General features: G+C 39.5%; 1 protein-coding gene across 7 annotated transcripts; it reads left to right on the forward strand.

Moving 5' to 3' along the window:
* Positions 1 to 25721, forward strand: OTUD4 (OTU deubiquitinase 4). Of its 7 annotated transcripts, XM_056490810.1 has the most exons (22): positions 607 to 1096; positions 2606 to 2689; positions 5482 to 5532; positions 5837 to 5883; positions 7654 to 7726; positions 8195 to 8276; positions 8491 to 8635; positions 10527 to 10584; positions 10985 to 11102; positions 11332 to 11396; positions 12822 to 12922; positions 14192 to 14316; positions 14431 to 14611; positions 15191 to 15356; positions 16190 to 16310; positions 18005 to 18060; positions 18608 to 18766; positions 19282 to 19420; positions 20423 to 20502; positions 20578 to 20692; positions 21406 to 21446; positions 23081 to 25721. In XM_056490810.1, exons 1-22 carry the CDS (start codon positions 935 to 937, stop codon positions 24305 to 24307), a joined length of 3396 nt encoding a protein of 1131 aa, XP_056346785.1. In that variant the 5' UTR covers positions 607 to 934; the 3' UTR covers positions 24308 to 25721. The 7 variants fall into 7 exon arrangements, with proteins under 7 accessions (XP_056346789.1, XP_056346786.1, XP_056346784.1 ...); XM_056490811.1 differs by having other exon boundaries at positions 606 to 1096; positions 18608 to 18691; positions 20423 to 20692; XM_056490809.1 differs by having other exon boundaries at positions 606 to 1096; positions 18611 to 18766; positions 20423 to 20692.
* The last annotated feature ends 44 nt before the right edge of the window (positions 25722 to 25765 follow it).

Below are 25765 nucleotides of genomic sequence, written 5' to 3' on the forward strand. Positions count from 1 at the left end.
CTTCAGATACTGGAAGTTTGTTTAATATTTCCATGCAGCCTTCTCCAGGCTGAACAGCCCTAACTTTCTCAGCGTGTCTTTGTAGGGAAGGTGCCCCAGTCCCATTATCAACTTCTTGGCCTCCTCTGGACTTGCTCTAACAGTTCCATGTCCTCCTTGTGCTGGGAGCACCAGAGCTGGAAACAGTATTCCAGGTGGAGTCTCAGCGGAGGGAAGTAGATGGGGAGAGAATCCCCCCCTTGCCCTGCTGCCCACGCTGCTTTGGATGCAGCCCAGGATACATCTGGCTTTGCGGGCTGCGAGCGCACGCTGCCGGCTTATGTTGAGTTTTTCACCAACCACCCCCACCGCGTTGGTTCTAAGCTCAGAAGCAGTGAAATGATCCCGGCCGGGAGCAAGGCTGACAGCCCGGCCCGGGCGCTGCGTCCGCCTCCTGCCGCTTCCTCCTCCTCCGGGACTACGGCTCCCAGCAGCGCCCGGGCTGAAAGTGAAAATAAGCGCCAGGTTACGCTCCTGTTTGCGCCCTCCCCTCCCTCTCTCCCTCCCTCCCGGCGGGCCGCACGTGTCCTTCCTTTCCCTTTTGTTTTCCGCCCGCAGGCCGGCTGCGCGCCCGGGACGCGCCCGCTCCGCCCGGCGCCGGGACCCGCCGGAGCCGCCCCCGGCCCTCCGCAGCCGCCGGGAAGCCGCGCCGGCGGCGGAGCTGCGAGTGCGGACTGCGCAGGAAACTTTGCCGCTTCTCGCCGCGCTCCCCACATGCGAGTGGACAACGTGAAGCCGGCTGCTGCTCTTCCTGCCGCTCCCGTTCCTGCTGTTCGTGCGGGCTGCCGGCTGCCCCCCGCTCCGGCCGCTGCACCTGCGCCCGGCCCCGGAGCTGCGCCGCGGCTTCTCCTCGCCATGTGGGACTAGGAGGGGTGCGGCGTTCTCCTCGGTGAACATGGATGCGGCGGGCAGGGCCGGCGGAGGGGAGCAGAGCCACCCCGGCAGCGGGGACGCCCCCGGGGACACGTCTATGGACCGCTACCTGCGATCTCAGGGTTTGTACAGGAAGAAAGTGGCCAAGGATGGGTCCTGCCTTTTCAGGGCTGTGGCCGAGCAGGTAACTGGTTACATAAACAAAGCTCCTTCTCACGAAATCATGGGAAGTGGATCTCATTAGTGGGTGGTAATTAGCGCTGAAACGCAGACAGGTATATGTTAAGGTTTTGCAGTCATGTGCCAGTGAAAAACGGGACTTTATCAAAACAATTTCCGCCTTGCGAGGTGAGAGGTGTTATGCGTGTACAGCTGCCTCCTGCCACCAAGAAATCCTTATCTGTTTTGACCTTCCACCGCCTCTTCAGCTTTTTTCAGTGTAAGATCTCAACATCAGAATACAGCTTCTGGGTATGAGATTGTCTAGGGAAAGGAATTTAGTAGGAAGAGCTGCATAGTCACCTTCTTAGTTTTGTTAATTAGTTGACTGTAAAATTAGAGAAAATGAGTAATTTATTTTCTGTTCTTCCTGTTGAATTCCCCTCCCCCATTTCAGTGTTAGTGTTAAGACAGCGTCATCTTGTCTTAAGTACGAGCAAACAGCAGTGGGAGCTCTGGTTCTTCTGATTGTGGGAACCCAGATTCCTGTGCTAATTATACACAGATCACTTAAAAAAAATTCCTTTCCCCACTGAATTGATAAGTTCAGGCAAGCAAACACTATTGACTAGAAGTGAGTGTTTTTTTTATCTCAAGGGAATAAAAACATATATATATAAAATATATTGCTATTCTGACTTCTAAATTAATACGTAAAAAGTTTCACACTTCAGTGTTGATAGAACTTTTTTCAACTATTACATTTTTAACATCCCTTTATTATTATGAAATCATTTAGGATCATTGGACATGGTCTCTATGAAAGTAAGGTCTTTAATTCAGAGTTAAGTGTCTACCTGCAAATTTGGTCTAATCTGTGTATTTGTCGTTCAGAAAAACTGAATTTGGAAGTCATTTATTTTGAGGGTGGCGTATAAGGACTACAGGAGATGCTGCAACTTTTAAATTGTCTGGAACTTCCCTACATTGTACCAAGATAACTTGGACCCTGATGAAAGCAATAGTTTTCCAGTAGAAATTTGAACAGGAGGTAGAATGTAGGTGTCATATTGGGAACTGAATTCCTGGCTTCCAAAAAAGTGTTTGGGCAACAGGCCTCTTGAAGAGACGGTAAACATGCACTGTTGGACTTGGTTTGATTGAACGCTTGTTGGTAGGTGGCTTCCTCATCCACTCCTGCTGTAACTTCCTTCAATTAAATGAAATTCTTTACAAAGGAGCCAGTTAAAGGTTAACAATAAATGCTATTCATTTGCTTCATAAATCCTCCTAAAATTGAAGGTTTGAATTTAGCAAACCTGTGAATTTTGCAGTTACTTTTTTTTTTTTTTTTTTAAGTGAGGTTTGACTTGCCTGAAGATGTTGCTGCTGAATGAGTATGCATATTAAATATTCTTAAAAATAAAACTAGAGTATTTCCAAGCCTGTATTTAGATAGCAATCATTAATTATTTGTGGCCTGTCATCAAAACTCCTGAGATCCAATGTCACCTTGTTCTCTCTCCCTCTGTAGGTGTTGCACTCTCAGTCTCGGCACATTGATGTTAGAATGGCTTGTGTAGACTATCTTCGGAAAAATAGGGAGAAATTTGAAGCAGTAAGTATTTTTGTTTTCTTTGTCAGCATTTAAGAAAAGTTACTTTATTCTTTCCATTTTGGTATATTCTGCACCTCCCTACATTTATGGCAATATTCATCATAGCTAAATAACAGTTGGTGCTATTTAAATTAATTAGCACATATGTGCTAGTAACTCATTTTCATAAGCCTGGAGAGACTTGTGTACTCTTTGGACTGAAGTGATGTGCGGGAGAAGTTTTTAATGCTCGTGAAGAAAGAAGAGCAAACTTAATCTTCAGTAGTCTATAGTGAAGCTACTATAATCTGGATTTTGTTTAGTATAGTGCCTAATTTAATAAAATTAGTAAAATGTTCTTGTTGTGCTAACTGATTGCTTTTTCAGTATATAAGAGATTTGACTGATGAGATAAGTGAAATCTTTTTCAGGGTCTGCAGTTTATTATGCATTGGCACTGTAGGGTTTCCTTAGACATCTGTAACTAAGCTTTTCATCAACCATGGATGTAAAATATTTTGATATTCATTATACTGTCATTGTTAACATTACAAATTCCTTTATTTTCTTCCTTTTAAAAGAGCATTAATCAGTAATGGTGATTTGTGTTTATATGGGTTCTAGTGTATATACTCTTACCTGATTTCCAGGACAGACAAAAAGGGAGTATGTGTAAGGATTTGCTACTAGAAGATTGTAACTCTGTTCTGAATTTACCCAGACCCAAAATACAAAGCCTGTTTTAGGTATGCACTGGCATAGGGAAGAGAAGGAAAGCAGGAATAAGGGTGTGTCTTTGTGCTGTAATTTCTGAGTTATCACATAAATCAGTTATCATGGAAGTTATCAGGAATTAATGATATAAAATACAGCAGATTTCTCTGGGACAATGCTGCTCTGACTTGACTCCTTCTGGTTGTTTCTAACTTTTGGATGTCTCTCCTTCATTTTTTCTCTGCTGACTTTTTAACCCCTTTCTTTCCAGAACTACCCTGCTCACTTCAGTATCTGCCTCTCTACTTCTGTTCTCTTGTTCTATTGTATAGTGTTTTGAAATTCCATGCTCTTTTTGACTCTTAAGTGTATCTTTTTTCCCATCCCTGCTTTGTTAGCCCTAGCTGGTTTTGGTATTGTTTTGATCTCTTTCATCTAAACTCCTGGTCCCAGTGTTCTTTCTTTCCCCTCAGACATTATCCCAAGGTGTGGCCTCTCCTCTGTCCATCTTTGCTGTCCTTCTGAAAAGTTTCCTTTTTAAGTTTCTTGTGAGAGTAGGCGTTTCATATTTGTTCTCATTTCCTAGTGTTCTTCATCCCATTGGTACCTCGCTTCATCTCCTCTGATCTCCTTCTCTGCCTCTGTCTCTCACTCTGCTTTGTGTTTTCTGACTGGAGTACACCACCGTTATCTCTTTAAAAAACCCAAACAGCATAAACAACAAATCCCTCTTTCCCAAATCTCCTAGTTCAGCTGTTCACTTCCTGCCTCCTCAGTAGTGCATTCTCTATTGACATGGTGGTGCTTCCTGAAGTTCCTCTTCTCTCTGTCTGTTATAATAATTTCAGCTTGAATTTGTGTTTTTCTCTCCACTGATACTGTTATAACCAAGATTTCAGGAGTGTAGCCACCATCTTAGTTTCCATCCTCAGGCTTTTTTGAAGTGTTATCTTGATTTGCTGCTGTGTAACCTTCATTCTCTAACTCTTCAGTTTCCTATGAGAACTTCTGGTGTCTTTCCTTTCTTCCTCTGTGCTTTATCTTCACGTCATTTACTTTTGGCACAAAAAGTAACAGCTGTGATCATGTGTGGCTGATGCACTTTTAACTTCACACGCAATTGCTTCTATGTAAATAAAAAATTTGGATAGGCTTGTTGGTTCTGCTCACTTCCAAATGGCTAAAGCAGAACTTTCAATCTCACTACTCCACTCAGTTCTCCCTATTTTCTTGTTTCTTAATCACTGTGGGTAAAGAGTTGTAGCTCAAGTTCATAAAGGGTTTTCCTTCTTGGTTTGCATCTCTGTGGATCTTTATTTCAGGTAAATCAAGCAGATTGTGGATAAAGAGCAAATTTTAAAAGCAGTCTCTCTGTGGCCAGTGTGACTGAAACACTTTGAAGTTAATATGCCTCAACCACTGCAGCATCTTTCTCTGCTCTTGACAATTGAAAATTTGGCCTCCTTGTGCGTGTTAGGGAGTGCAGTTGAAGGATCACTTTCTCGGGCTGGCTCTTGAAGTCTAGCCTGATTGTTTGCATCCTTTGCTGAAAGTAAAAGCAGTTTGAGGTCATACAGAACAGAGGAAAAAAGTGCTGTATGAGTTGGATGTACTAGATCTTATCACTGCTTCCATACTATGGAAATGTGTCCCCTGTTTCTGATTGCCCATTACTATTTATTTAAACAAGATATTTGAATTCAAGTCCACAATTCCTCTCTTCAGTGATCCTCTGCATGCCTGAGATGAATTGCCCATAGTCTACATGACATCATCTTTGCTTTCTTTCAGATTCCCCATTTTGCTGCTGAGTTTGTTTTTGGGGGATTTTGTTTGGTTTATTTTAACTTGTGTGATGATTTTGAAAGCTGTTTATGTGGTTGTTTTCTGCAAGGCAAACCTGTGTGTTTGACTGTTCATTCTTTCATCTTTGCATTTAGGTTGTAAGCTTTTTGAGGGCAGGGGAGACTTCCATTTCCAGTGGTACATTCCCATTGGAGCAGTGGGTCACAGGTTGGGGATTCCATATGCTGCGTTATTAAAAATGACTAATTATTGCTGGTTTTTTTTTTTTTTTTTTTTTTTAATTTTTAATACAGTTCATAGAGGGGCCATTTGAAGATTATTTAAAAAGTTTGGAAAATCCACAGGTATGTTAAACCTGATTTATAATAGAAAGCAAGTAATTTTGTTGAAGTTGACTGCTAGTTGGATTTTTTTTTTCCTCTGAAGTGTTTTTGATTGAGCTTAGGAGGTCTTTGAATTACGTGAATATATAGTTTTATGTATGTACTCTTTACTGTAAAATGATCTGGGAAATTGTGTTTTTATGTCTTGCTGAACTCCAGATTCAGTGTTAGTATATTTATTTTCAACAATGATCTCTTGATCTGCTTATGAGGAGGTATAATTGTATATTTGTTTGAACTTAGTTTTCTTTTGTTTTCAATACAGGAATGGGTTGGACAAGTAGAAATAAGTGCCCTTTCTCTTATGTACAAGTAAGAAAATCTTCCAATATGCTTTACTGAGATAATTTCTATTGTTTTGTTAGGAAATCAGTTGGAACAGCAAAGATAGAATTATGTTATACCATACCATAGTCTTCTGTAAAATTATAAATGTATTTGAAAACTGCAGCTGTCAAGGGATTAAATAAAAATAGAAGAGTGAGTTTAGAAAATGACATTTAATCTGGGATGTGAATACAGGTTTGCAGTAATGCCATGTATCTCGCAAAGCCAGTTGTGGGTGATCTCATACAGTTTGTATTTTGGTAATTTTAATATCCTCATTTTTCTGTTAAAATTGCTTTTCTATCCTGTTTCTCACCAAGGCTTGAGTACTAACCCTATTGCTCATCTGTGAGCTGTACCCATTTCTTGTATACTAAATCTTTCTTCACAAAGTAGTGAGAAACAATGTGCTGAATATTTAAAACTGCTTTCTAATTATTGTGCAAGGGAGTAAGTAATCCACAGCATCTTCACTGTTTGCTGTTTATAAACCCATTAAAAATTCAGAATCTCAAAATGTTTACTGTAAATTAATGGCTTTGTCTATTGATGAGACAGCTGATAAGAGAGGAGAGAATCAAACTAATTAAATATTACCTTTGGGCACTTTGAGTGCTGTGTGGGAAATTGCATGGAATTCTATGTCTGCATTTTGTGAGGTGAATGGGCCAGCTCAGAGTTTGTCCTGCATGGATGGGGGAGGACTGAGCTGAAAGTCAGAGCAAAGCTTGGCTCAAGAGGCTTAGTGAGGAGGTCTGATGGTTACACTGAGCCAGGTTGTAGAGGGATATGACTCGATTTAAGTCAGCAAAATTGGATGCTTAATCACATCAGAAACTGGATGGTCACGATCTGTTGTATTTCTGGCCATGAGAAATGTATGCTTATAAATAGGAGTAGTTTGTTTTGCAGTTGTGCCACAGTGGTATCCAAGGCCACAGGTGATAAATGAATTGAAACAAATCCTTGTTGATAATAGTGAGGCTTTTTTCATTTCCACTGAAAGCATCAGGAGAGTTTTGTGGTACAGATGCAACTTCTGTGTGGTATTTCACTGCAAAGGTGAACACACAAGGCTAATTGCTGCCATACTTGTTTTGGGAAGACAGCCTTCTACTGAAAAGGCAATTTAGAGTCTCAGGGAAAGTAGGAATAGTGGTAAAGGTAAGGGCAAAGTGTTGCTTTCTTTCCTGCATGCTGGCAGACATAAGGGAAGTAAGAATTTCCTCTTCTGTTCCAATAAGTGAATTTCATACTTTTCAGGCATAGGTTAGAAATTCAGTGCAAATAGGTTTGATTTCACTTTCACTCCTCAGACCTCTCACAAATATAGGTTGGTTATCTAGTAAATTTTTCTTTGCTCCCTGAAGTGGGTGGATCTTCTTTTCCTCTCAGAATTGCTTTTTCTGGGTAGTTGTAAAAAGTATTTTTTTTTATCCATAAACTGTGAATATACTCAATTATTTTGCAAGACTGATAAACTTTTGCCTGTGTGGAAAAGAAGTTGAAGAAAGTGACAGGTTGTTAGCAAAGAACTCTAAGAGAACATTATGGATGAAAGGGAGAGAGAGAAAATGCTTAAGTTTAAAATCATGATAATGATTGATTATAGCAGAGAAACCACGAGGTGTTTTCTGTGGTTATGTGTCTTTCTTGAATTTGACTTCAATGCTCAAATTTTTATTGATACTAGTTTTAAAATAAATTCTTAACTGCTACTTTTTTTTTTTTTTTTTTTTTTTTTTTTTGCCCCAGGAAAGATTTCATAATATACCAGGAGCCAAATGCTTCTCCTTCACGTGTAACTGAAAATGGCTTTTCTGATAAGGTAAAAAAACCCCAAAACTATGGCTGTTGTGTCAGGCTGAAGTGAGACTATTTTATAAACAGCAAGTGACTTTTATTATTCAACACAATGAAATGTTCTGAGAATTCAATTTTAGCAGTTTATTTTTTACATGTTTAATGCAACTGTGCTGTTAATACATGTAACGCTTCTTTTTAAATAAATGGGATGTACTTAGGGTGTGGCATGTCTTCCTGCTAATATAAAACTCAGTAGAAATAGAAATCAATTTTCAGGCACTAATACCTGTCTTAATTTTTTTTTTTTTTTTCTTTTGTTAAAATTGTTTGCTTTAAAGGACATCCACCAAACATTTTGATTGTTTTATTGATACATTGAGATCCTGAGATAACAAAATATATGGGTGCCTTAAACTGAATTTAAAGCTAGTGCTTATGATGAATCAAGTGAGATGCAAAGCCTAAAATATCTGTGTGATTTTTTTAATAGGTATTGCTGTGCTTCTCAAATGGAAACCACTATGATATTGTGTATCCTATAGAGTATGCCGAGAAGGCTGCTCTGTGCCAGTGTAAGTATTAAACTGTTAGTTAAAAAAACATATTTTTACCAAAAATCTTGAAGTGTTAGGTTTCAGGAAAAGGCTTTGTGTGCAAGTTTATTGTAGTCATTTTCAGTAACTTGGTTTTCAGTTTGAATTGTCAGTGACTTTATGAATGGTGGAATAAAAACTGATTTATCTGGTAATTGATTTTGCTCTTCTGCTTTCTCCTCCTCTTCCCCAGCTCTGCTGTACGAGTTGCTCTATGAGAAAGTGTTTGATATGGATGTGAAGAAAATCATGGCAGAACTTAGTGCTGTTGGTGTGACAGAGGAAAGTAATGGGAGCAGTGAAGTGTCTGCTTCAGATTCAGAAGATGACAGCTGCAGGTAAATGAAAATGAAAAGTTGAATGAGTTTCCTGAATTTCTGGTGGGCAGTAGAATCCAACAGTCAGGGTTGAAAACATTTAAAAATGACTAAGAAAAGAAGCATGAAGAGGTAGGGTTAGAAGTGTGAAAGAATGCAGTGTGTAATCTTCACTTACCTAAGGGGCAGGCTTCTGGCCTCTCTCTGTTCTTCCTGAGTCTCTTTACATAATGGATTATTGCCATTGCAACATGTGCCTCTTCCTGTTTAGAGTAGCAGAATTCCCTGGGAGAACTGTCAGTTTGCCAGGCTGGCATGGTAATGACTTGACAGCAATGACTTGGTTTACTCTGCAGCTGAGTAACAGGAATCTGATCCAACTTGTGTGGCTTCCACATCTGGAGGCTGGAATACCTGCTTGAGGTGAAGCTAATGCAGACATACTCATGTAGCTTGCTCCATTTTGATCTTGATCATAAAGAAGTGGGTTTATATTCTTTTTGATGGATGCTCTAGCAAGCTTTGAGATTTTGACCTGACTCCTTTTGCACAGTCATTCATTCACTGTGCCATTTTTGCACTTAAATATTGGCAGGTTTTCTTTTCTTAACTCTGACTTGTGTGAAATTCCCCTCAAACTGTGGAGAGGATGATCAGTGAATCATGGTCCCTCTTCCCACTGATGGTTGCAGTCCTTCCCTAGGGCTCTTCTGTGTGGCATGTGGCAGAAGACATTCTTTGAGCTCTTTGGATTTGGTTTCTCCCACAGGTTCAAAACAACAGAAAGGAAGATGGTGGAAATCATCACAGGAAAAAAGAGTTCTGGGAAAGGGATTGGCTTATTTTGGTGTTTGGAAAAGAAATGCTAGGGAATGTTGCCAATTAAAATACAAAGTATTTCTGCTTCAGGAAACAATTATTATAGCTAAATGTCAGCTAATGGTAGTCTTTATTCCTTTCTGTTCTTGGAGCTTTCCTGGGATTCAAATGCAGTAGCCTTACCCTGTGTCTTTGGGATTCCTAAGAAAATATCCTGCTAACCTCCTTAGCACCTTTAGAAATAAGGTCATATGCTCACTGGAGACTGTGGAACTCAATGTTTTTGATTTAAACCATATGTCCTATAATACAGGGGCTGGCTTGTGTATATGTGACTCTTGACCCAGTTAACACAAATTACAGACACTTTGCTGAGTTTATGAAGTCCTAAATCTTTTCTTGTCTTAAGGTTGACTTCAGCATGTTTCATCAGCCAGTTTTCCAGCAGATTCTTTTCATTTTATGAATATGAACTTTTCAATTATGTTGTTATTAAGTGCAATAGTTTTGGGAGAAGTTAATGCTAAGAGTTGCCTACAGCTGTTGCAGGAAAAATACTTGGGACTTTCTCTGTGGAAAGTATTTTTCCAGTGATGTCAGGTGCAGAAAATAGTAAATTAGAGTGCCTGATGCAAGTTAACTAATGGAATAGGTTTTGGTTTGATAGTGGTTTTTCTTTTTTTTTTTTTTTTTTTTTTTTTTAATATCTACTTTTGCAATGTTCTCCTCATGTCGTTGCAAAAATTTTAAGAGGACTTTTGTTTCTCTGGTCTTCCACCTCTTGCTTTTTGTTTTTTTTTTTTTCTAAGTGACAACAAAGCACACATAAGATAGACTTCCTAAAACTTGTACTTAAATCCAAAATCTTATTTATTTATCAAAGAAAGTTAAAAATACAGTTGGTTTTTTTTTTTAGACAGCTTCTTCACTTCAAGAGATGAAGATATATTCTGTGATATGCTTATTATGAGGAAAACATGTAGAGAATGGTAGTGTCACTATTTTTATCCCCTTTTAGATGTGTCATCTGATTTTCAGGCCTTAGTAATGCTGTAATTCATTATGAAAACATAACTTGCCTCTCCTATTACAGAAGTAAAGCTACAACAGTTAGTGATATGAACGGAATGAAGTCTCTTTCTGGCAACAAGGTATTTATCCACTGGGATTTATTTTCTTTCTAGTAATTTGTACTTGGCTATGTTTTTTAGTATTTAATGTTCATGAGAGACTCTTGAGTTAATAGCTTTCCTAACATGTAATATCCTAAAAACTACCTGTTTCTTTGGAAAGTAATGTATATTTTTTTATGTACTGAGAAGTGGATAGTGTCCTTTTTAGTGTTGCTTAGTTCTTAGATTTGTTCTGGCATCAGAAAAATACCTGGTTAAAAAAAACACCATTTAATTATTTTTTTTCAAAGCTTTTCCTGCTCTATGTTTTTTCAGCATTTTTAAGTTTCAGTACAAGGCTTGAGCACTGTGATTGAAAAATGCAGAGCTGGGTATATCTGTTAGTTGACCATTTAGCACTTTGTTCTGTTCCATGCAGCACCTTGAGAGCAATGGGAATCCCACCTCGTTGGTGTTGCCTAAAAAGGTTCTGAAATCCCTTGATCCTTTGGTTTACAGAAACGTTGAATATGATGTTTGGCTCCGATCCAAATGGGGTGAGTAACAGAATACTTCAAAGTTGCAGCTTTTGCAAGCTGTGTGAAGTGAAGCCCTCCTGAAGAACTGATGCAAGTGGCAGTTTGGGGTCTTTAGTTTAATTTTCCTCACATGGGTCAGTGGGCAGATTTAGGGCTGAAGCACCTGGTTTGCACTTTTACTGCCTCGAGAAAGTAATCCTTTTGGTATATTGAAATTAACAGTATGTTACTGCTTCTGTGTTTACAGATCAGCAAAAACAAGATTTCTCTATTGCTGCTGGCATGCAATACTCTATTGGAGATAAATGTAAAGTAAGTAATATTGAATCGTAGTTTATAGACACATTAACATTTTGGTCAATATGTCCAATTTCCCTCTTAACTGTTTCTGCATTGTTACTTTCTAGATTACTCTTGCCTTGTATCTTCAGCTGAGGATATACTTGTTCTTTAATTGTTGGCAGTGTTCATGACTTACAGCATACACACAACTCATCAGTGCAATTTTGCTCCATTAAAAACCACAAGGTTAACTCCAAAAATATATGTAATAAGATGATTGGGAGCCTCAGTGTTAAGCATGGAACTGTACAGCCATGTGTTCATGTTAGACACTGGAGATAGTGATTGCTCTTTGTATATTGGCTTTGATAAAATCTCAGTACTTCCAAGTAATAAAGTACAGCTTGCTTTAGTTACTGCAGATCATGAAGTCTTGGGTGATTCTTCCTGTTAGGGTGTTGCAACTGTGGTCTTCAAATTCTATTAACATTTGTATTAAATTTGCTGCTTAAGAAGCAGCAAGGTTTGCCATTAAATTCTCAGTTTCTAGATTAGTCTTGTTAAATGAACTGGTTATGCTTGGCTAAATGTGTTTCTTTCTAGGATATTTGACCATCTATTAAAGTTATTAATTTTAATGACAAAATATTCAGTTGGGGTAATTGTGCAGCACAGGGGCTCTTCCAGTTTGTACTTTTTTGTATGAGGAGAAAAACATGCTGGTATTTAACATTCTCTCTCTGAAATTCTATATGTATGTAGCAAGACAGTAAATACGTAGTATAAAAACATGAACTGAATAGCAAGAATTAGAGTTGACTAAACTAAAGCCTGTAAAGCTTTAAAACTGTAAAGCCAAATACTGTAGTGAAGAAATTTTATTTTTTTATTCAACAGGAGAATTTTAAGAACATAGAAAGTCAGGCAAGTAACACTATGATCATGTCTAAAGAATTTATTTTGGTTGTTCTTAAAAAAAGGCTTCTGAAGAATAACTCCTGAAGTAATTGGTGTTCATTATGTTCCCAATTAGACTACATTTCACTAAAGTGAAGTGGATTTTAATAGGGAAAAGGTTTGAGTTTTATTGTGAGAGAGAGTGTTTTCAGTGAAGCTGAAAAGCCTGGCTGCACTGATTGCTTTTAACTTTCTCATGCGGTTTTGAAAAGCATATTTCATTAAGTAGTGTTCCTCAGCAAGCTGTTTGTGGGCTGTTTGGTTAGTATTGTGTGTGTGTTTGTTTTGATAGTATTTTTATTTCTTTGTGAAGAAGCAATAGAGATTGAAGATCAGCCTTTGATTCATTTACTGAATTGTGATGTGTATTTCTCAGGTCTTCTGTTGCCCAGAGGAAAAGTTCTGTTTTTAACATTGTTGATATTTTAAAGAGTTACCTCCTCTCACAGTAATCTTTGGAGCTAATCCACTTTTTTTTCTTACTCTTGTTCTTTACAGGTGCGCTTAGAACATAATGGGAAATTTTATAATGCCCATATTCAAGAAGTTTTTTCAGAGAATGGGCCAGTTGTTGTATTTGTAGAAGAGCTTGGAGCAAAGTGAGTGCTTAATCTCTTTTGGAAGGGAGCACCAAACTGAACAAAGCATTACTTTGGTTTAGGGTTAACTTCAGCCTCTGAAATGCATTTGTTTCTTTACTTGGAGCAGCACTACCATAAATTTGTTAAGAAAACAGCATACTGTTAAAAAAAGGAAAAATTGATTATCACTTCATACTTCTTTCTCTAATGCCAAGTAGTCTGGATAATACTTGCAAAGTAGAACAGTAATAGTATAATAGTATTAATAGTATTTTAATTTTATTTTTTGTGCACAAGATTCAGTCCTAAACAGATTGACTAATAAGGCTAATAAGGTGTTGCTTGTGCTTAATAATTAGATGCTAGATTTGTGACAAGCTTTTCATATTGAAAGGTCCATTAAAGCACTGGGCTCCTCTGATGGTTGAGTAGCTCTGCCTTATTTCATACAGGGAGTGACAAGTTGCTATTTAGATCAGCATCATCTTTGCCCTACCTGGGACAAAAAAAGTGTTTAAAGTTGTTGTTTTGGGTTGTGGATTTGATGGTTTTGGTTGTGTGGGGTGGGGTTTTTTTGTTTGTTAGGGTGTTTTGGTGGGGAGAGAGCAGTTTGAAACATCTGTAAGTCCTAAGACTTCTGGGTCAAAAAAACCTACACTGGTTGTAGTTGGGGAAGAGGAAACACTTTCAGTCAAGGTAAATGAGAAAGATGCCCATTTATCTCATTTGATTACCATTAAAAAAAAAATACAAGATCTGAAGATTATCTTGCAGTTTGAACCCTTTTAAAATTGGAATTTTACCTGTTTGAATGTCTGCCTTTCAAATAATGTAAACAGTTGCTTGGACTGTCCTCCAGCATCCTCAGTTAAAAAGGCAGTAGTTGTTCTGGGATATACACAATCAATGTAACATTTTTCAATCTTGGTACTTATTGCAGCATTGGTAATAAATTTATCTAAGTATTGCTTTTATCTAAGTATGTTACCTTTCGGGATAATTCTCTTTTGTCTGCCCTGAAGACTTTATAATAGGCACTTAACAAATGGCTGATCATTCTTTACTGGATAAATTTGTGTCAACTTACCAGTTTTATTGTAAAAAGGAAAAAAAATAGGTTTGCTGTTCTACACATTGCTTGATTGTTACCATAAAGGTAAAGGACTTGGAATGCAATATTCTCAAAAACTGAAAGATCTGTCAGTATTAGTGAACATGTATTAATTTATGCAAGCCCTAGTCTGGTCTTTTAAGATATTATTCCCTCTATAATTCCATGTTTTGTAGGCATGCTGTCTCACTGAAGAGCCTTAAACCTCTTCCACAGACCTCTCCTATGGAGGGCTGGAACACTGTGCCAGGGAAGAAGATAAAAAAGTTTTACCCAACGTGGGGACAGAATGCTCAGCCTGGTAGGACTGTACCTGTCTTTATGTGGCAGAATCTTTGTCAGATGTTTTGTCCCAAAAGAGCTTAAAAAAACGATTAAGACAGAAGTCTTACCTGTTTTCATATTGTTACCACAGATGCAGAGTGCAGAGGGCCAAAGAATCAGAGCAAGTCAATCAAACCCCAGTCAGCACTACCTCCTCGACTTCAGCATACTGTGGGAACCAGGCAGCATCAGTTCTTGTGTTCTGGGCCCCAACCTCATCAGACCTCAACTGAGCAAAAAGCTCCAGGCAGGAATCCTTCCCAGTCTGCAAGGTAAAACTGCAAACAGCGTCTTCCCTGGCTTGAACTCTTGACTGAGCTTCTGGAAGCCCCGGTGCTTGCTTCAGCTGCTTCCACCATACTCTTTTGAAATTTGTTGCCATTGAATTCTTAGGAAGTGTCTCAGGTCCTTAAGAATAAATACATACAAGCATGGGAATTTTTTTTATTTTTTTTTTTCTTGTCTTGCGTGGCAGAAACTGCCTACAAAGTCACCTTTTTTTTCTTGGAAGGTGGATGTTAGTATGGATTTTGTTGTAGTTGTTTTTCTTTTTGGTTGGGTCTGAAATAATGTTGCAAGTGCTTCTTAGGCGTGGCTAAGATCTTCCCTCAGCTTCTCCTGAACCTGTCATAGGGGGACTGCTTTGTGTTGTGATATACCACTTGAAAGGAGTTTGAGAAGAACATTTTGCCTGCATTTTTGGTAGTGACTTTTTGATTCCTTGGGCTGCTGTAGCAGAGTTTCTATTTCCATCATTGCATCTTCTTCCTTCCTCCTAACCCACGGGTTTGGATTTGGTTTGATCAGGAATTTCTTAGTCCAGGTGATCCTGTTTCCTTTTTCACGCGCAGGAAAGCGGAGCGTGAGCGCAGCGAGGAGCTGAGCCATGGCAGCAGGGACTGTAACTACTTTGGGCTGTCCCCAGAGGAGCGCAGGGAGAAGCAGGCCATCGAGGAGTCTCGTTCCCTTTACGAGATCCAGCAGCGGGATGAACAAGCTTTTCCAGCTCTTTGCAATGTATGCTGTATTCCTTGTAATTAACTGTGCACTTTCCATACTTGTCTGTGAACCTTTCATTAGGCGTTGGTTTGCTGTCCTTGAATCACACTGAAATTCAAAAGTTACGTTTATTTGTTTTGTACTCACCTTGTAATTACAAATACAGGTATCTACAATGCTTTATATGTTAAAGATAAGAAAATGCACATAGTAGTTTATCCTGGGAATAATTAAGCATCCACGACACAATGCTTTAGGTGTTTAAATATGGGAGACATATGAGCATCTGTAGCTGTAAGATTTTGGAGAGATCATTCTATTGATGCAGTTTTAATGAAAATGGGTGGGAGTCTCAGTACTTCCAGGGAAGCAAGCAGATCCTGTGGGTAAAGAGCTACTCTCCACAGAGGTTTGTTCTGGAGATGTGTGGGGCTTTTTGAGTTTAAATCCTAGGGCAAACAGAAACAAGAACAAGGCTGGGAAGATTGACTTGTGAAAGACTGAATCCTGAGGGACAGAGGTTGCTCTCTCCCCCTGAGCAGTAACAGTTTGCTCACTTGCAGGAGGAGGATGTGATTTATTGTCTGAGTGAAACAGATGTTGTCACATCAGCTAGTGACATGAATGCTCTTAAAGGGCACTTGGCAAAATGAGAGAGAGTGGATGAATCTGCAGGATGCTGAGCCAGACTCCCCCTTCCCCTTTCTGCCTATCACAGAATATAATATATATATAATATATATATAAATATTATTTGTCATGAAGGCATAATAGTATCATAGCAGATGATGGTAAAGTATCACTGGGCTGATTATATAAAGCAATATTTCTGTTTTTGTCCACTTTTTCAGAACCAGTCAGTCTGTCAGGCTGCTACACAGACTGTGGATAGCGTAAACCAGAAAAAGTTCTCGAATAGTGAAAGAAGAAACAGCAAGTGTACAGCAGAGGTAGAAGAGCAGAAGGAGAAAGGTAAAACTAAATGGATTAAAATAATGGCTAGGTTTTTTGTTTTTTGGTGGTGTTTTTTTTTTTTTATGTTTGCTTGGTTTCATTTCCAGCCTCAGAATTTATTCAAGATGGGGCATCTGTTTAGGCAATGAGGGGAAAGTTATCCTAAGTAGCAGTACCAAACTAAACTGGGCTGGAGGGTAGCAAGGGTGGGGTTTGTGAAGAAAGTACATTTCCCTGCTTTGTAAATGTGGCTGAGAGTAGACTCCTGGCTGGGATTTTTGTAGTAAATGGGAAGAGAAATGAGAGAAACTAAAAGACTTACCAGGGCTACCCTAAACTAGATACTTTTGAAATTAGAGTGTGTGTCAGGAAGTGCCAGTGGGAGGAGCCTTAAGAGTTACTTACGAGAAAAGCAGGTAAAAGTATTCACTGTCTTATGGTTAAGAACTAGCATACCATGGTACAGGAAGGGGAGAAGCTGGTGTGCAGAAGGGTTGGAAAAACAAACCTGTTTACATTAGAAAGCTCTGTCACATGGTCAAAATTTTGTTTGGGTTTTCTCCTTCCCCCCAGTCAGTTTTCAACACTTAACTTCTCTTCGTGGACTTAAAGCTTTTCTTCTTCTGTGAGGAAGTGGAACATGGCAGTAATAGATGAAAGCTGTAAGTGCCAGGAGGAGGTAGTTAGTAAATCTCTGTTAATTGCAAAGGAATTTTTTAAGGAACATTCGCATTTTTTTAAGGAATGTTCATGTAGAGAAAGCTGGAGAGAAAGTAAAGACTCCAGTGTCATGATGGATTTGGCTGAAGGGCATGGCATGTCCAGCTTTCTCTGATTTTTGTGATGCTCTGGATTGCATTGCCTCTTGTGAAACTAGGTTAACAGTCCTATGGGAATCAAGTATACTTCCTTCAGAGTGTTTTGGGATTCCTATTGCTGCGCAGGGATTTGGCAGTAATTCTCAAAATCAATACTATTCCCATTTATACTGCTGTCTAGTTGTAACAACATATATAACAAGCTTTCAAAAAGTCTATATCTATTATTGATAATCTGGGCATGAGTTTGATTGACAAGCAGTGGTAGCCAGGTCTGAACATAAGCCAAAATGTGAAGAACTTGTTCAGATCTTATTAGGTCACGACTGTTTTTTAACACTGTCTTCCCTACTGAAGTGTTTACTTGTGCTTGAGAAATGAAACTTTGTACAGCAGTCTGAAAACTTCCTTAGATCTTTTAAACCACTGCAACATTCTACACTGTTTTTACTGAGTCAAAAGTAGACAAGACTTAGAGCTTCTGTTCTTAACACTTGAATATGAAAATGCCGATCAGAGCACTTTCACTTTAAGCAAAGTACAAACTTCTGTTTCATTAGGAGCAATTTAGGATGAATATATTTAAAGGGACAGTTGCATTTTATTCCTGCTTTCCCCAAGCATCACTGAAATGGTTTCCAAACTGCAGCAAAGAACTCCTGTAGAGCTTGGAAAACCCAGGTTGAAGTAGCTGCTCTGTACTGCCCAAACAACTGTTTGTTTCAAGGTGCTTTGATCTTTGGTAAAAATAGAAGTTTAAGTTTTCTGAAGTAATATATACTAAGGTATAGGTTTTGAAAGTTTAATTTTGGAAAGACAAATTAACTGGCTTAAGTTGTGATAGCCATAAGTGGTGTAATGGTTCATTTACTAGGTTATGTCTTGGTGTTGCAGAGTCAAATTCCAGGCAGATCCACTTAAGTCAGAAGCTTGAGCCAAATTCATCTGAGGTAATCTTAAAGAAAAGACCAAATTTTTTTTTTAATGTTACTGCTTCTCTGATAAATGATTAGCAGAGCAATAGCTGCCTTTAGAGCTGTGATTGCTGCTGCTGCTTTACAGCTTTTAGTGAAATGTTCCTAAGGCTGGAGGCTTGTATTTCTGTCAGCTTTCTTCAGCCCTGTAACCTATACTTAGTCCTTCTCTGCAATCGGAGTCCTCAAACCTGGGCTATCGAGAGCACTTACGAATCTGGATTTGTAATTGCTTAGTACAGTCTGTACTTTCAGTATAATGGCACCACAGAAGATTTGATGTTTGCTGATGGCTATTGTGCTAACAGACCATGAGCTCTGAAGTTCAGTGAAGATTCATGGCCTCTTGTTGGCTTTTAACCTTTGCTGTCCTTTCAATGAGCAAAATGTCACACTAGTATAATATGTGATGGGTGCTTAGCCCACTTTATATGGAGTGTGGTTTATTGTTTGTGAATAACTCTTTGTAAAGTTAATCTTAATATTAGACTAGCTGTGTATGTTGTTTCTAACTTTGCTTTAGAAGAATAGTCAAGATGAGAGTTACCCAAAAGCTTCATCTCCTTTGGATCAAGTAAAAACAGATTCTCCGATTCTTGCTGAGCAAGTAAGAAATGTTTGTTTGATTTCAAAGTTTTCCAGTCAGGAGACTTCAGACAAAGGGGAGCTTCATCACAGCCACGTATGTATTACAATACTGGCTTTTAATTACGCAGTCATTTCTATGGTGATAATGCTAAAGTTTCATATTTAGAGTTAGGAATCCATTATGTCCGGCATAAAGATTGTAAAAGGACAATCCTTGATAGAAAAGTAAAAGTATATATGTTCTTTTCTGAGAGAGGGAATATTTCATATCTTTCTACCAAGTTAACTGTTTTTTTCGTTTTAAACTCTGTAGCTTTTCCTTTTCAGGTTTCCCTGAGATTATTGGTAATTTTTGTAAGGGTGGCTTTTCTTTTGGGTGGGAGGTACTTAAATGTAAAGCTTGAGGCGATGGTTCCAGCACTGATGGCTCTATGGTACAGGCATGGCTGGACAGAGCTCAGAGCAGAGCTCTCCACACAGTGTTGCAGCTCTGGTTTCTTTGGGTATGTTCCTTGTTAGTACTTCCCTGTGGGGATGGTGGTAATTGGGATAAGACTGAGTCACCAGGTCACCAGTCATGATGGGATTTAGATTTGTTTGTTTTTACAGAACCTGACCGAGTGCTTGCCGAGTGTAACTCCAACACCCTCTCCGGTCTTCTCTGAGGTGCATTTACCTCCAGCAGTGCCTTCTGTACCAGCCATTGTGCCAGCTTGGCCAAGTGAGCCAGCAACATACGGACCAGCAGGTTTGCAGAAATACTAACGTTAATCAGAAATTACTAACTCTGGAAAATACTTTAACTCTCTTACTAAGTTGAAGATACCCCCAGGAGACACTGTCTAGTATAATTTCACATTCCAAAGGCAGGCATTCATAGGAACATAGTTTCTCACTGCTGAAAGCTAGTGAGAGTTCTAAAAGATCTTTGATTGCCTGTATGTACAGTTTGCTTGACTCCCAACCTGAAGGTTTAAGAGGGTTGTGTATTTAATTGGCTGATTTTTCCTCTTGAGTGGGATAGCATTGAGTTTTGAGGATCGGCTTACGGTAGAACATACTGTCAGCATGTTGAAATCTGGTGTTTGTGCTCTGTGTCCCATGTTGTAATAGCTCTTTGGTTGACTGAGGACTGACTCAGTTTGGGACTTGTATGCCTGGAACTAATGTATCCATTTGGACCTGAGCTGCAAAGCCAGTGTAATGGGGTTTTTGTGTACTATGCATACCTTGTAGTCGGTGCAGTTAGCTTAGAATCAATAGTGCTCATTAGATCAGGTGCTGCATTTTCTCTCATACTGCTGTTTTTGTACAGGAGCCAGCTTTCAGATCAGCTTTTTCATATGAGATAGTCACAATCCTGTCTCACTTGACTGTGTCTGTGGCAGAAGATACGCAACCGAGTTGATTTAAGCTCAGATTCAGAGTTGACTCTAAATGACTAGTCAGAATGAGAACTTCAGGGATTCACATAAAAGTTTCAATTCCCCCATTTTTTTTCTCCTTCCTATTTCCTTCTGGCATTCATAATTTTAAAAATAAACATGGGATCAGTTTAGCTATTTCTGGAAAGCTTAGCTTACTTATTTCACTCTTCCTGAAAATTCTTCTCTGCATTTTGAATCCTGCTTTTCCGATGTCTTTTGGTTTGTGACTATTTATCTGTATATACATATGTATAGATATGCATTGCTACCTGTTCTGTTTTTTGATATATATATGTATGTATTTTGGGTTTTTTTTCCTCTAGGTATTCCAACCCAAATACCTGCTTCTTCACTGATGCCAGGACCAGCAACGGGACCTGACTCTATTGTATCACAGGCTCAGGTAACATCTGCTTCAGTTGCTGGCGTTCCTGTGTGGCTACAAGCAGTTAACCAGCCTTTAATGCCTTTGCCTCAGACTCTGAATCCCTACCAGGATCCACTATACCCTGGATTCCCTTTTAATGAAAAGGGAGAAAGAGCTGTTGCACCTCCTTACTCCCTGTGCAGTACTGGGGAAGACTTACCTAAAGGTGAGAAATCTGAATTTTAACACCATTTCTCCTAATAGGTCTTCGTTTCTTAAAATGTAGATAAACCCAACTTTTTGTGGTCTTGTTGTCATTCTTTGTCAAAAGATCCAACAGTTGTCATTCTGTGATTTAAGATGTGGGAGGGAATATTGAATAGAGCTGTAGCTCTTTAGTTTGCATTGCTGACATTGTGACTGTTTCAAGTAGTCACACCTGGAAATCTGGTAGGATCATTTTGTGGTTCTTAGCTTGCCCTACGCCTAACTTGACGTTTTGTGCATGTAAAGAATTACCTTTGGAGAACTACTCCTATCAGATTAATAGGTTTGCTCAATTCATTTAAAAGCTTGGAAGCTGTTGAGCATTTCCTTACTGATCTGGGAATTGGCATACTGTGAATGCAAGGTATGCCCATGAAGAACATCTCGTGTCTGACTGCACAGTGGTATTTGTTTAGTGAACTCTTTCTTTAAAAACTAGTAGTTCATAGACTGTTAAAACTGAAATTTAAACTGCTGTTGTGGTCTGGATATCTTACTAGATAAAAAGTGGCAAAAACCCCCCAGCTAGTCAATTGAAGACATGCAAGCAATAACTTAATACCAATGTTATCTACTGAAATGGAACTTCATACAGTTTTTGTATCAGATAAAATATTTTAGGTATTCATAAATGTTTTTGTTCTTTTTTTTTTTTTTTTTTTTTTTTTTAAGATAAGAATATTCTTAGATTTTTCTTCAATCTTGGTGTGAAGGTAAGTCTTCGAACTTACTTATGTTTTTGTGTTTGTTATAAAAATCACTTGTAAATAATTGTTGGAACTTGGAGTGCAGAAGTTTTGTTGCTACAGCTGTACATTTCAAGTCCATCTTTCAGTTTGAAGTATTTTCTTATTTTCTGTTAACTGGGATTCCAGTGGTTGTCCACAGTGCTGTTCAAGTCAGCAGAAATCAAATTCGTGTTAACAGCATAGTGAGAACTATTGGCCTCCAACTGTGGCTGCACAGCCAGCAAATTGTGCTTTACAAAGTCCCAGATAAATTGTGAGTGTGAAGTTGCTTATTTTGGATAACATGTGTAGGGAATGAAAAAATTCCCTCAGACCGCAGCCTTGGCTGTGTATTGGCAAAGCCACTGCACTACAGATCCCAAAATCTTTCCCTGGGGACACTCCCCTAAGTAACCTGCATGCCTGTCCTTTTTGCTCAGGTTAATGATAACAGTATTTCACTTTTTTAATCATTACAGTAGCATGTATGTATAAATATGGTGCAAATCTCTGTGTTTGCAGAAGAGGCTCAACCAAATCCCAACATTTTCCATTGCTTGACAAGGACTAGTTGTTTGCTTTATTTCTCCCTTCTGCAGATAAAACTTCTTTTACATTCTTACTCCTGTCAAGCAAACAACTTGGGGCAAGGTGCTGAGAGTTCTTGGGTTTATTTCATGGGACTTCAGCCATAGCAGTAATATTCTTTCATGTCTGGTCATGGAAAGAGGGAGTGTTCAGCAGTTTCCAGTGTGAATTTGAGACCTCTGCCTAATAGAAGTCTTAATAGGAAATCCATGTCATTAATTAGCAAGTGTCACCACAATGCATTTGAGCAGTGTGAGTTTCCTAAACTGACATGCTTGGGACTCTCCTTACTGCTACTGTGGATTATTTAGGATCTAGTCTGTCGTTTTGGCACTTCAGCACCATCTGCTGGTCCCAGCCCCCGTTCTGGTGGCTGTGCTGCTCTGCTGGTGTCAGAGGGTACAGCAGGCCCGGGAAATACCCTCTGCATTCTGTCTGCTGCTCTCCTCCAAACCCTGCCCTGCCCACACCCTTCCACTGCACATTGAGAGGGAAGGGGCTCCTGCACAGGAGGTCTGCCTAGGCTTTTCAGGATGCTTTGCTCGAGGAACTGGTTCTACAGTCCAGTTCATCAATTCAGAGGTAGAGAAAAGGGAAGGGGTCACCACCCCACAAGAGGTAGACGACTTCAGTGTTGCGGCCTTTGCAAAGTAAGGTCTAGTAGAAGAAATTGCCAATTATTAAGTGTGATTCTGGAAAATTAGTTTGAAATGTTTCTCTTCAAACACATAGCTAGAAGTTGATTACTATGTCAAGCTTTATGCCCTTAACTATATAGAAATTGTTACTAAATTTTCTGCTGGTCATAACTGTTGCCCATATTGACTGCATTTGGAAAGAAAACAAAAAATAACACCATCCTAGAGTTGTAGGATTTAGAACTGAGGGCAATCACTGCAGAGAAAATTAACTTTTATATCCTATAATAGCTGTTTCAAAAATGGTAAATGACTGGTGTGCTTTTATGTCTCTCTGAACATTCAAAAGACAAACAACTGATATTTAATTTTTTTCCCCCTGCTGTCTTGCAGGCATACAGTTGTCCCATGTGGGCACCCCATTCTTACCTGTACCCCCTGCACCAGGCCTATTTAGCTGCTTGTAGAATGTACCCAAACGTGTCCCTTCCTGTGTATCCGCACAACCCCTGGTTCCAGGAGGCTGCTCCCACTCAGAGCGAAAATGAAACTGCACGACCAAACAGGCACTTTGCTGTCCAGACTGAGGCCAGGCCCAATGGTCAGATTCCACAGGTTGACAGATCTCCATCACTGCCTCTGATCATACCTTCAGCTCAGGTGACAGAAAGTCAAGGACAGGTCTGTGTGGAAACAGAGAATCCAGCGCAAGCTCTTCATGCGAACTACGAGGAGTCCCTGAGAGGGAAGAATATGTTCCCGCAGCCGCCCTTTGGACACAATCACTTTCTAGGAGCTGTTCCCATAGCACCTCCTTTTTTTCCTCACTTCTGGTATGGGTACCCAGTTCAGGGTTTCATTGAGAATTCAGTAGCGAGACCTAATGTTATCTTGTCACCTGAGGACAAAGAGGCAGCAACTGGCGCCTCTGCCAGCATGTATGTGGGCAAAGAATGCAGCCCTCCAGTTCCTGGCGTGAACTGTGCAGAGCAGCTCCAGAAGACCAACAGTGGCAGTGGCTCCAACACTGTCCCATTCCCAGTGGCTGCTTCAGGGACCCCAAAAGACACTTCAGCCAGGGCACCTCAGCTGGAGCAAACCTGTCCTTCCACCGCTCCCAAGCAGAAAGCAGCCGTGCAGCAGCATCGCGCTCCACAGACACAGGGCCCAGAGAAGCCGACGGCAGGGCCCAGCACGCAGCCACTGCTGGCAGAACCTCCCAAAAACGAACTGAAACCCGGCACTCCCAGCCGGAAGGAGAAGCCTGCTAAAGGGAGAGAGTCCAAGGGTGCTGGAAATGTGCAGACGGAAAGCAGGGCCCAGAGAACGAGGGAAGAGAGCTCTGAAGATGACACTGAGGTTTCTGACATGCTGAGGAGTGGCAGATCCAAGCAGTTCTATAACCAGACTTACGGAGGAGGCAGAAGGCCCAGACCTGACAGGGGTTATTCCAGCAGAGGAGGATACCAGTTCCAAAGAAATGAGGAGGCCTGGAAAGGACCACCCAGCAGAAGCAGAGATGATGGGTACCAGTATCAGAGAAACTTTAGAGGGCAGCCATATAGGAATGACAGGAGAAGGGCAACACTGGGAGATAATCAGAGGGGGCAGCAAGCATAAAATGAGTGGATAATTGGAAAATTTTAAGAAGCAAAAAGTAATTTGAAGTAGCAGTTTAAAATCTTAATTTCTTTTTAGTGAAGTTCAATGATATGTTTAATTTTTGGCTAATTTTTGGCAAGTAAAGACTAGGAGGATGTCAAGTCCTACCATAGGGTTTTTGGGGGGACTCATAATAGAGTTTGTCTGGCTTAGCAGTTTTTCTTCAATGTCAAATTAGAAAAAAAAATAGGTTTAGTGTTTGAAAATTTTTTTCCCCACAAAGATTTGTGTTTGTGATAGAAGATGGGTATGTGCGTTTACTAGAGTGACAAATGACAGCATTTGATGTGATCTAGATTCTAAAATTGACAGTAACATTGCACCAAATATAAATGTATATTTTATCATACAATGCCTTAGTTCTGAACTGAGCTAAAGGAATTCTCAGCCTACTGCACTGTTGTCTCTGATATGCTTCCAACCCAAAGGCCTTTCATCTCAAAAAGAAAAAATATCTGTCAAACTTGAATGTTTCTCTTGTGTGTTACACGTATGGCAGCCAGCTAACCCTGTGTCTTAGGTATGTTGTATATAGTTCTTTTCATAATCATAGGGTATATTTTTGAATTTTAAAAAGCATTTATTTGTTGAAATCAAAATCAAGACAAGCAGTCAAGAATACCTGTGTATGAACTGATAAGAATGGCTGTTTCCACCATGAAATCTTCTTAATGCTGGTGTGACTAGAATGGTGCCTATGCCAACTGAATAATTACAAAGACAATAAAAATGTAGATGCTATGCATTTCCAAAATAATTCTGCATCTGTTATAACAGCAGAAGTTTTTTTAATGCCACTTTAACACTAATGCACTGACAAATCCTAGATATTTTGTGAGGAGATGCATAAAGTACGTGTTACGTTTTAAGTTTGTACGATTGAGCTACTGTTCAGTATTCTTTTGTTGTTGCACTGTTGATGTTTTGCATGTACAACTCCTTGCTGGAACTACTTTTAAAAGCAAGAATGGAGAGTCTCAGTGTGCTCTGCTCTTCCCTACAATTCAGAAGAAAGTGGCTTCTGCCTTATATTTTTTACACTGTGTCAGAGTTCTGATGCTGTTTCTTCTGAGCCCATTTACGATCTCCGCAGTGTTCCTGTTGCCTTTGCAGTCTGGATGTTCAGCTGTCCAGGCTCGGAGAGTGCAGTGTGCACAGTATTCACTCAGCTCTGTTGCTCTGTAAAATTGAACTGTTGTGTATATTTTTATATCTCTGTATACAGTAGTGTAGGTGATGGTACCCATTCATTGTGTCTGAGATTGTACACCCTTGGTGCAGAAACCAGAGTGATAGTTACATGATAAAGAGTTTGTTTTCAGATGCATGCTATGTATAAAACTCTAATTAAAATAAATGTTTTGTCTTTTCACTTGCTTTCTAAATGATATTTATGTATTTAAACCTGTTGCAATA

Source organism: Oenanthe melanoleuca, chromosome 4 (genome assembly GCF_029582105.1).
Source record: "Oenanthe melanoleuca isolate GR-GAL-2019-014 chromosome 4, OMel1.0, whole genome shotgun sequence".
Classification (NCBI taxonomy): domain Eukaryota; kingdom Metazoa; phylum Chordata; class Aves; order Passeriformes; family Muscicapidae; genus Oenanthe; species Oenanthe melanoleuca.

Bases quoted from the DNA above. Each gene is read 5' to 3' on its own strand.
- OTUD4 (XM_056490808.1), top strand. From the start codon at position 935: ATGGATGCGGCGGGCAGGGCCGGCGGAGGGGAGCAGAGCCACCCCGGC. The intron at 11,103-11,331 runs GTGAGTAACAGA...CTGTGTTTACAG, and splicing joins TTGGCTCCGATCCAAATGGG to ATCAGCAAAAACAAGATTTC. The intron at 20,693-21,405 runs GTGAGAAATCTG...TTTTTTTTTAAG, and splicing joins TGGGGAAGACTTACCTAAAG to ATAAGAATATTCTTAGATTT.